The sequence below is a fragment of the Thermobia domestica genome, chromosome 15, assembly GCF_964235325.1.
Source record: "Thermobia domestica chromosome 15, izTheDome1.hap1.1, whole genome shotgun sequence".
Classification (NCBI taxonomy): domain Eukaryota; kingdom Metazoa; phylum Arthropoda; class Insecta; order Zygentoma; family Lepismatidae; genus Thermobia; species Thermobia domestica.
The window spans coordinates 7,479,712-7,491,826 of record NC_137468.1 but is presented as its reverse complement, the minus strand read 5'-3'; the positions used below and the strand labels follow the sequence as shown (position 1 = coordinate 7,491,826).

The 12,115-nt window shown below is 37.6% G+C and overlaps 1 protein-coding gene across 16 annotated transcripts in view; it reads left to right on the top strand.

The window, feature by feature from the left end:
• Positions 1-6,369, top strand: part of RhoGAP19D (Rho GTPase activating protein at 19D) — a 510,472-nt gene extending 504,103 nt beyond the window's left edge. For 9 of the 16 annotated variants that reach the window (XM_081741277.1, XM_081741279.1, XM_081741278.1 and 6 more), the window contains 2 exons: positions 134-396; positions 5,022-6,369. In XM_081741277.1, the coding sequence (XP_081597403.1) occupies positions 134-396; positions 5,022-5,762 (1,004 nt within the window). In that variant the 3' untranslated portion in view covers positions 5,763-6,369. Of the gene's footprint in view, positions 1-133; positions 397-5,021 lie in introns of those variants that run through there. The other 7 variants (XM_081741282.1, XM_081741285.1, XM_081741289.1 and 4 more) reach the window with 3 other exon arrangements.
• Positions 6,370-12,115: the final 5,746 nt, after the last annotated feature.

Genomic DNA, 12,115 nt, shown 5'->3' with positions numbered 1-12,115 from the left:
TTTAGAAATATATTCTACAGAGCCATGAAAAACTTAATACCTTTTTGTATGTTCTTGAACTTGTGAGTGAGCATCTGCTTTTCATTTGTTCAATATTGTTATTTTATAACGGTCTGGTTATTTTTGTTTCCAGGGAGTGACCTGGTAGTTAGTCTGACGTCAACATTAGAGGAGAAGTTGAAGTCATTAAATTCAGAATACAAAGCGGAAGCGAAGGAGACGACTGAGCAGCAGCTATATGAGACGCCAGGAACAAAAGAACCCGTCAACTCTTCAACCCTTATGGCTCAGGAGGACCCTCAGAGGAAGATTTATCGAGATCCTAGTTTGCACCGAGGGGAAAGTAGATCTGTTAAGAAAGGAGGATCGACATTGAAGGTGAGAACTTTTGAAAAGGTGGACACTGTCTGTTTATGGCTATTTGCAGTCTTAAAAGCGGTGGAGACTAACTGTGGATGGCTGACTGCAGTTTTTCAAGGGATGGACCTTCTCTGCCTATGGCCATCTGCATAATCTTTGAAAGGGGTGGACACTATCTATGGGCATTTGGATAGTCTATGGCCATCAGCAATATTTTAACGGGCTGACACTCCCTATCTTATGTTCATCAGCAGTCTTTGAAAAGATACTGTCTGTCCGTGGCCATCTGCAGAGTCTTTGAAAGGGTAGACAATGTCTATGCCATCAGCAGAATATTTGACACTGTTTATGGCCATCTTTAGAATCTTTAAGAGGTGGACACTATTTACCTTTTGCTATCTGCTGAGAAGTCCCAAAATGTGGATCAATGAAAGAACTTACGAATAGCGCAGTTCTTTAATACAAGGAGGGTTGTTCGCAGTTTATACAAATAAGTTTGAAAAATACTACCTCGTGAAAATCCTCACCACCAACAACAATAGTGCTATACAAGGCATTTCGAAATGATTTGAACGGTAGAGTACGGTCCATGACAAATACCAGATTACCACTGATCGGATATTGCGTTTAATACATTCGAGCACATCTTCAAGTTCGTGTGCAAAGTATTCCCTTCATAATACTATCACTAGGCTGAAAAGTTGCAAAACGTCTGTCAGTGGTGAGAAGAAGGCATTCTTTCTTTCTTTTTTTCTTTGTTCAAAACAGGCCAAATGCACAGAAATTCATGAGCGATGGATCGGGTGATATTCTAGGAAATTCATTAGATGGTATAGTACCTTTTACCATCCTTCTCTCGTTCCTAAAAAAAATAGTATTGTGGTTAACACGGCTTTAAAGCTTTATCCTGGTGTACTCAGACCTGATTTGTCCAGTACTGTAAAGGGGTGTGATATACACCGAATTTAGCGTTTCTCTAATAATAATAATCATTAGTATGCGGATGCAGGCCCTATAAAATCAGTGCAGAAAATTCTTGAAATTACCAAACGAACTTGTATACATTGACTGCAAAATCAGTAACTTAGTAGAAGTATCTTTTGAAATAGTTACTGGTAATACTTGTACCAATTCTGGAATATACTATGCTTGCACTTGCATGAAGTTTTATGAACTAAAAAAAAAAAAAAATAAATAAATAAAAAAATAAATAAAAATAAAAATAAAAAAATAAATAAATAAACAATGAACAATAGCATATTACATTGTCAAAATTCTCAAATCATTGTTACTGTTTATTTTTTATAATAATGAATCACACAGCTTCTTATATCGCATATTAATGTATAAACAGAAGGTGTCAATAAGTGGTGTGTTTATTGTGTAACTCATATTGGTACCCCTGTTAATGTTGCTGTTATATTTATCGTAAAAAATAAGTACTAAGTTAGAAAGCAGCAAGAAAAAACTAAGGCAAAACAACAAGTAAAAAAAAAAAGTGTATCGGTATACATCCAAAACATAATTTGCGATTACAAGTTCCCGTCAAGAATTTTTAAGCGTACATTTTGAAACAAAGAAGGTTAGAACACGCTTATATTCAGGTAATGTTGATATTTGGTAAATTAAGTGTAGAGTATTTGATAATAGGCCAAGTTGACTTTTTACACATTTGTCAGTTCCAAGTATTATTAACTTGCCATTGTAACTATTGCCGTGAAATCTTTCGCCAAACCCCCTTTGGTTCCATTGTACCCTCTTTCAAAAAAAATCCTCCTTGGCCGGTACGACATTACTCGAGGTTTGTTGCAGTCACTTAAATATGGATATGCCTTGCTTAATGTAATAACAAATCTTCACTTTTTGCATATTTGTTGTTTGTGCTACACATTCACTACATTTTTTAAAAACATTTTAAGCTCTGAATTCTTAGCAGTTACTTAGAAAATAGTAAAGACTAGTAATAATCATTATTAATGGTGCTACACATGAGTTTCCATTTTAAAAAAAAAATGTTAAAAGTGACGAGCTTTAAGGTTTTACTATTTTGTCTAGGATAGTTCTACGATAGAGAAGAAAGCTAACTAATCCTCTATTTTAGCAGTTTTAGATGTTACTGAAGAAAGTGTCAGAACTATTTCAGAGCTCTGCTATTTCAGTGAATTACCAAAATCTGAGACGTTTTTATTTAAGTTATGTATTCCATAGCTCTATTAGCAAATTTTTCTATTAGTTATAATGTATTGAGCTTGCCGGATATCTCCTGTTAAATTCGGTCTGTACTTTTCTGATTTCTACTCGTCCTTTTGCAAAGGATACTGTATTAGTCTATTAAAACCTCTTAACAGATTGCTAATTCTGCTTATATCTTAGGCGGAGTTACTTGAAGGATGGGAACAATTTCGGGAGATATTAAAAGAAAAAGAAACTATTCTTCATAACCATTGAATGCAGTTTGTATTAAAACTGTCTAGTTACTAAGATATTTTCAACGATGTGTATGTTAAATTTTTGTTTTATTATACGAAAAATTATAACATATACATTTAATGGTACTTAAACTTCCCTTTTTTAATATTTTTAAGTTTTGAATTTTTTAGTTACTAGAAAATAGTAACTAAATAGTAAAAAACTAAAATAGTAAAAGAAAGGTATTTTTGCCTTAGTAAACTAAAGATTTTTTTAGCAACTAAACTATTAAGCAGATGTATAATACCTAGTATTTACCGTAAGCACTGTCTCACAGTTTTAAGTACATTGACACAAAATTGTTACATACATACATACATACTTTTATATCATAACATAGTTACATGGATGCATTATGAACAAAAGTCACAAATAATTATTCAAAATGGCCACTATTAGCATCCACACAGTCCGTAAGTCTTTGTGGCCACTTATTAATTGCATTACACAACACATCTACTGGAAAATCTGCAGCTGCCTTCCGAAGAGACCGCTTTAAACTTTCAATATTGGAATGTCTCTTCTTGCAAGCAGTCTCCTGAAGCTTGGACTATAATTTGTAGTTCAAAGGGTTTAGGTCCGGACTTAAAGAAGTGGAAATGAAATCCGGAACATTTGCCTTCAGCCACTGCTGGGTTTGCCGTGCCTTGTGTGCTGGAGCTGTGCCTCCAGACTGCTGTACCTCCAATTCTGTCCATGGAAGAAGGTGTTGGTGAAATTCTTGACTAATCTCCTAAGCACTGTTTCCTGGTACACTTTGGGTGATGTTTTGACCCCCTTCTCACCGAAAATGGAACTTTGTTGTGCCATAGTGGCTCACAACCCACCCCACCATGACTGAGGCAGGATTTTGACTCCTCTGAATCCTTGGAGCCTTCTCATCAGCTTCTCTAGAGGTTGTGGCATATATCTTTGCCATTTTAGGCATTGAAAGTCTCCTCAGCACTGCAAATCTTCTTATCAGTGAAAAGGATTTGACGGTGCCCATTTGGTGCGTAACGCTTAAGTAAACGCTTTGCTTTTAGGAGCCTCTGCCGCTTCAGTTCTTTGTCAGGAGATGTCCTTTGCGTTGTTTGTAAGCATGGAATCCCAGGTCACTGCTTAACGTGCGAGACATAAACAGCTTCAATATCTTTAGCTCACAAGCCATAACTAAATGTTTTCTAACTGGATTACGCCGGACACGCGCTGCCACTGCATTCACAAGTTCCTGTGTTCGCACTATGCGTGGTCTTCCTTGCCACGGGCGACCTTTCACAGTTGCAGCCTCAACAAAACGCTGGATAGTGCGGTAAACGAATGTTTTACCAATTTGCAGCTTCTGGAGGGTTTGGAAACCTCTCCTGAAGATTTGCCTGCTTTGTGCAACGCTATCAGGGCCACACGATTTTCATACTCGCCCCATTCCATCGTGATCACTTACAGCTGATACATTTACACTTCTTCAGCTTATTAAACAATGACTCACGCTTCATTGACATCGCTCCCTTGTATGAGCGGCAGTACAGCCACCCTCAAAAGATGGGACAATATTTATGGTAAGACTTTACCATAAATATTTACAACAAAATAAAACTTATATATATCTTATGCGATCAATGAAATTCGTTCGACCTCGACCAAACTCAGCTTAATTGTAGACCTTGGTCAGCTTAATACGCATGTGCACTCTTTATTATTGACAGCCATTCAATGATTGTTAGGATATAGGAAAAGCAATATACAGAGACGATCTAGATAATCAGAAAGGATATTATGTTAAAGTCAATTTCTAATTCCTTGCGAAGATTGTCTACCAAAATGGGGGCGCAGTGGCTGTGGTAGAACGCTTGCCTCTGGTTCTGTGCCCGGCCAATTAAGTTTGTGGTAGATAGCATGGTGCCCATGGGTTTTCTTGGGGCACTCCCACTTTCTCATTCCACCAATTCTTCCATGATCATTCACTTGCCTTAATCGTCGTCTCCCTTAGCCTAAATGACATAATCGTGGGACGTTAAACTCAAAGATTTCATTTTATTCACCAAAATGCATCTCCAGGTGAGAAAATTTTGTACATTTCCTTATGGGATTAACCTTCTATATCACATATCCTGAAAATAGTTATGCTATAATCAATAAGACGAATTTTTCTCATTATTGCTAACCCTACTTGTTGATTTTGTATACAATATTATTTTATTTATTTTTTTCAGGAAAATGCAGGAAACAGAAAATCGGAAGGTTCCTATACGTCGGACTCTGGTAAAACTGTTCTGCGAAGCACAGCTGACAACAAAGATAGGGAAACTACCCGAGGAAGGAGACGAGAGACTCATTCGTGTGGGCCGAGCGACGTCGACAGGGCGACGGAACATCATACGTTGAGTGGTAATTGTGCCGACAACAAACTAAAAGAAGGACGACTGAAGCGTTCGGATTCCCTCACCAAAACCGAGAAGACTGAATCCAACATTAAGACGAAGGATAGCAAACGCAGACAAGAGATGGCCAGCAGAAGTAACAAGCTTAAGGAGAAAGAAAACATTGAGAAAGGAGTTGTGTTGACGAAATTGAAGCGAAAGAATGGTATGCCTCATACGTCGTTGAAAAGACGCCACACTGTCGGTGGCACGAAGGATTTTGATAAATTGAATTGGATTTATGACAGTAACAACAAGGCAAAGAAGGATTCCAAACTGCCAACGTGGGACTGTCTCCAGCCGGTTATCTTGACGGAAGGCTTCAAAGATCAATGGCGGTTGAATTTGTGGCTGAACAAGGGTCGGTGCCAACTACGGACCAGTTCACCTGATCTGAGTTCGAGGGATGAGGGGTTCTTGGTAGCAATTGATATAAGAGACATTTTATCCAGCTGCTCAGGAAGACCTCAAAGTTTGCCAGATCCAAATTTAGCTTCCAGAATTTTTAATGTTCCTTTGGAATCTCATGTGTGACGTGGACAAAGTGTTTTAAACAGAAGATAAAAAACAAAATTAGAATTTAAAATCTTCGAATTTTTACTCTGTGATAAGTAATTTGAAAATTTTTATCATGATCTAATATCAGCTCTTTCAGGTGATGAATTGTTCTAAAAAAAAAAACATACAACAAAAAGCAATTGGCAGTTGTAAGTTTTATAGCAATTGTGTTGCCTTCTGCAAGAAATTTTTGTAAGTAGCTTGTGTTTCATTTTTAATCAGCGTTCTTTCAAAATGGCTGCTCAAAAGGAGACACGGCAGCATGAAGCCGTCCAGTGGATTCTTTTCAGATGCCTTATTCGTAAAAAGAAAGAAAAAAAATGAACATATGTAGAAAACAGTTTTAGCTTAATGCTTTTTTTTTTCTTTGTTTATAATCTTGCCTACAGACCTTGTAAAAAATAGAAAATATGTATAGACTTTATTTGAATCAGCGTGTACAATACGATTATAATTGCTAGAGCGAGATTCTGAAACGTGGTTCAACACATTGCGCGATTGTAATGTGTTTTACCTTGTAAGCTGCGTGGTGTATGATAAAAAAAATGCAATATTGTAAATAACAGCTTTTTACAAAAAAAATATTTTTAATTGGATTTCTTTTACACAAATATCTGAAAGTCCTTTACATACCCCTTCGACCTGTTTACTCGGATTGTTAGTGTGTGGTCCTTTGGTTCTGGGGTCTGTTCGTGATGGAGGTAAGTTTTCAGCATTAGTCTTCTCTTAAAGAGACCAGCAAGCTCTGGTCTGCAAAACCAGAAATGCGAAATCATGGCGTAGACCAAGCATCATCCAGTTGAATATGCACCATTTTAACTTGCAGTAGCGTCAGGGAGTTACTTTTTTCCGACCAATCCTAATGAAAAAGTAAATTTATATTTGAACTAGTTAACAACTGCTATTTGTTACTAGCCTGAATTTATGTACATATTTAGGAATACCTCCATTTATCACGATTATAATTTGCTACCAAAATTCCAGTTATCGCGCACAAAATTTGAATTATCGCCGGCGCGAGATGTAGCCCACTATATATGAAACCAGAATTACATTATAGAGGGAGATCATAAGTAAATAGACATCTCAATTTATAAACTTTTTGCTTTATTGCACTCTACCCCCTTGATATAGAAATCAAGTGGTAACCAAAGGATGCAGATTAACATCTTACATTTCTTTTAATATATATATATATATATATATATTATACATAATCTTCCCATTTTTACTTACCTTGACTCATAACAGAGTTGGACTATGAACCCAGACTTTTGATATACCCTATATATTTTCTCATTATGTCATTTAACCTAAAGGGTAGGGCTGTAAGACGTAAATCTCGAAAATACGATACCTTTTTCTGTGGCTTAGAGAAAAGTTAATTATCTGTACAGTGCTCAAAATGTATTTTAATTGGTCAATTTACTCAGTGGTTTGGTTTTCCTGGAGTTGAACTTTTATGGTAGCATTGAAGTTATACGAGACGTGGACGTTCAAATTAATGTAAGATCCGAATCTCATAATTTCCTACTGGGAATTGAGCCTTGGTCTCCCGCCCTCGAGGCTCTTATACTAACCACAGAGCCACGAAGGAACTCGTCAATGCGTTCAATAATCAAGAAAGAAGAAAAAAAAAACATATTTTATATGAGGTGCATTCAAGTTATAGAAACGCGTTGTTTTAAAATACGCGAACACTCGTTGTCAATACGTGACAGAAATGGCAACACCCTACGGCGCACAGAACTCTAGTGGCAGCGATGAGAGTGATGACTGTTTTTGATACTCACGATACTCGTTGTTTTCTCCATTTGCGTGGTGACATCGCTTGAAATTCATCACCAGTTGAGTGAGACATCTGATGATGGTGTCATGTTGTCTAATGTGTGTTCGTGGTGCGGCAGTTCAAAGAAGGCAGAACTTCGTGTTGCAACAAACCAAAACAATCTCGGCCTCGCACAAGCCGATCTGACGACATGATCGAACGAGTGGAAAAAGTTGTTCCGAATGAATACTTCGCCTCCAAAGTAGCCATTTCTATGGGATTTGTGCATACAATCCTGCATAAAGACCTGAAAATGAAAACGTGCCCTCCAGGTAGGTGCCACGAATCCTGACGGACGACGCAACAGTTTCTTCGTGACAGCAACTTAGAAGTAATTTCTTATACTTCCTACTCACCTGACCTGGCTCCTAGCGACCTTTGACTGTTTCCAACGATGAAAGACACACTCCGTGGTCACACATTCACTAGCCGTGCCGATATTGCATCAGCGATTTTCCAGTGGTCAAAACAGATTCCAAAAAAGTGTTCGCTGCGGCCATGAAATCATGGCGTCGACGTTGTGAAAATTGTGTACGGCTGCAGGGAGATGATGTTGAGAAGTGACACAAACTTCATAGTTTTTGTATGATTAGGTAGTGAGAAAAAATAGGAGATGTTATAACCTGAATGCACCTTATATATATATATATATATATATCCTTTTACGCAGATGACTGTGCAAAACATGCTGCCTGTCTAAAGTAACCGGAAATTAATACCTCAGGATCTGACGTATTCCTGAGTCATGAAGTGACAAGATTGGCTCTTCAAATCTGGTAAACTGTTAATTTAGATTAGGTCGATGTCGATTAGGAAATATTTCCTTTATCAGTCGGGCTAAATTTTTGAGGATGCTTCTAATGGTCTATACATATATAGTGCCTATAGGATTTGTATATTGTTGAGTACTTGGGGAATAAGATGCTAAACCCCCGTGGAAAGAGATTTTATAGCTGGGATCACAGGAAAAGTATTAAAATTACAAAGAACTCAGTTCCTACTTGTTTTAATTTAATAGGTCATCACATAAGTAATGTATTTTTGCAGCGTGAGGAAAAGAATGGTAACTTACCTAGAACATCGCTAGATAATACTTCCATTAATCAGGAAAATAGTCTCCATCGGACTTCACAGTACACTGTTACCAGTCAGCCAGTTGTTGAATCCCAGTCTCTAAGAAGTTATCAGCTTTGGAGGCAAACTGACACTGTTCGTTACACATCATCCTCATCTTGGAGGGTTTCTTCGGAAAGGTTGTTTTGCAAGCTGTGAAAAACATAGTAGACTCTGTTGGTGCAACATCTGGTGAAAACGCCGGTTGAGGGATTTTCTCTCAGCCATATGCCTTGATCTTATCACAGGTCCTTCTTGCCGTGTGTGGGCGCGCGGTATCACCGTGGACGAGCACACCGTTGCGATGAACCAGAGCAGGACGTTTCTCCAACAATTGGCGTTCAAGGTGCTAACAGTACACATCTGCATCGATTGTCTGGTTCAATGGCAGAAGCTCAAAATGTATTGTATAGATATCCCACCAAACACTCAACATCACTTTGCAGGGGTGATTGTCTTGTTTTGACATAGTTTCTGAGCCTCTTCCCCGCTGTAAGTACCCACTGCCGTTTGCGTCTAGAAATGGCTCACCTTTGTAACGAGTGAGCAATGAACTGCAGGTGTCCACTCGCTGCTGCTTCTGTTGAGGCATTAACGCATAAGGCACCCATTTACCAAGTTTTAACAGGTACTCAAGATCTTGTAGATGACGATAAACAGTCGAATAAGTGACGGAGTTCGCTGGACACTTCGTCAACAGTTTCCAATGGATTTTCCTACACCACTGTTCGTTGGGCATCGTTGTCCAGCTGCACAGATGTCACTTCTCGTTGCTTATAAGTGAGGCTGGAATCTCCATTGACACTTCCGCACATCCACAGCACCTTGAACGTATACGACATGGATGTTTAGCGTCGCGACACTGGCTGAATGTCCGTAGTGAAATTCTTAAAGCATGACATGCAGTATGTGCCTCTAAGATCAAATACAATTCCAAAACGTGGAGTAGACTGTCTTCTATACACTGGTGCACAATGAAGTGCCCTATATGACACAGCTATGGTAGGTACCATCTACTTCACAATTCGTTCGTCAGAGACGTCATTACAGCAGTCATCGAAGAAACTACATTACTTCTGGGATAAATTGGAAATAGGATGCATATTCAATACTTATTAAAAAGTGGGTAACATAGTAACCATTGGAGTAAGAGCACATATTTCAAACATGCAGGTCAGAAGGTAATAAAGTTTCAATTTTGTCAGTTTTCTTTGACCAGTTCGTCAGTTTTATTAGTGAAATAAAAATAAAAAGTTTAAAAAGTGCAATGTTTCTTTAATTCAGTCAGCTACACAAAATACAGTTTGGTGTTCATAAAGAAGAGTTTATTAGTGCAAGAGAAATTCTATGAAAGATTACTGAAATTGAAGAGAGTTCTGACATGTAGGAGATAATCAACGGGATATAATTCTAAGGACAATGTTAGTTTTTTCAAAGAATCTGTGCTGAAGAAGGCAATACTTTGGGAATCTGTTAAAGCGGAATGCCATCATTAGAAATAGGAATTGTACAGAAAAAGTTAAGATGGTTTCTTGCACACATTACTCTTAGAATAACAAGTGACTGTAATTGTATTCTACAATTGGAAAAAGGAAGGAAATCGATTTATCAGTGTAGAGCCAGGAAATGTGTCAGATGTTTGAAAATGTAATGCTTCCTACGTATCTTCGGCTTTTGGACATTGTAAGTACAAAAATAAAATTGTAAAAAGTGTTCCAAAAATTACTGTGCACTGTCTCAGTGTCAGGAGAGGGTCGTGGAATGTGGAATTCAGCAATTGTCAACGTACTGTATTGTGCTGATCGAAACAAACAGGAAGTGATTAAACGATTGCTACAGTCTTAGAGGTCTATCAGTACCACTCTACACATCATTAATCTGGTACTAACCGCATTGGCGATCTGTATGACACAGTCCTAACTGCACAGAGCTTTTGTAACGAACTGTAATTCCTTCATGTTTTTATTCTAAGAAGTCGATGATTTCAGGTATCTGGAAAGTATTTTGACGAGAGACGCTTACTGCACCAAGGAGATCAGGTCAAGAATTGCCATAGCCAAAGAAGCATTGAACAAGAAAATATTACTCTTAACTAGCAGGCTTAATATTGTAGTAAGGTAGAAGTTAGTCTAGTGTTATATATGAAGTATTGGATTGTATGATTCAGAGACATTAGAGAATAAATATTTAGAGAGCTTCGAAATGGGTGTTGAAGGAAGATGGAGAAGATACAATGGACAGAGAGAGTAACGAACGAAGATGTTTTAAAACAGATAGAAGAGAAGACGACGCTTGTAGCCAGCATTCTTCGTAGGAAGGTACACTAGGTCTGTTCCGATAATCGAGTAATCGATAACAATTCGATAAAATTTCAGAACCGTTTCATCGATAAAGAATTTTAATTTTATCGAATTATCGAACTTTCGAGAATCTCGAATTGTTTGAAAGCAGCAAATACAGAAATATATCTATATGATCGGATTTGTCGAGTCGCTTGAATATTTAGAAAAGTTCGGGATTATCGGAGTGTTCGAAAGAAACGATGTATTCAAGGTTATCATAGTTGTATATAATATGTATTACTTATATGCAGGGTGTTCATTTTAAAACTTCTCTCCTTAGCAATGTAGTGAAGGAAAAGTTTTTTTCCCCACAGATCTGTACAAGGTTTAAGCAGTCTGTCAGAAGAGAGAAAGAGGAAGAGAAAACATGCATCACCCGAATGGAATTGGAATCCAAGACAACATTAGTCTACTAATAGTCACTTTGCCGATTACGCCAATAACGGGACAGGCAGAAAAATAATTTTACATATGATTTCGACGAATACAACTTTGCAATAACTTATCAGATGAAAAAAGTTGTGAAATCATTGGAGAGGTGAAGGAACCGAACTGTTCATCCTACTTTTGATAATACCCGAAACTTCGATAATACTCGAAATTTCGATAATACCCGAAACTTCGATAATTTCAAATACTCGAACGGTTTCGAGTAACCGATGACAACTCGATAAATTTTCACTTCCGAAGTTCGATAGATCTTCAGCCTTATCGAACACCCCTAAGGTACACATCTTGCGAAGTTATTGTCTTCTTCATGCCGCCATAGAAGGAAAAATGGAAGGAAAACGAGCAGTAAGAAGAACACAACTGATCGATGATTTTAAAAAATCGAAGAAAATATTGGGAGTTAAAAGAGGAAGTTGAAATCGAGAAACGTGGAAAAAACAGTTCCAGATCTAAACCTTAAAACTCATTAGTCTCAGGTGCTGCAGAAAAGCAGAATACATAATAATAATAACAATGGTCTTATATTAACGCCATAAATTTAATGGTTTAGATTATTACAAGGAATAAATATCAGTGGCACTATACATATATTGTCC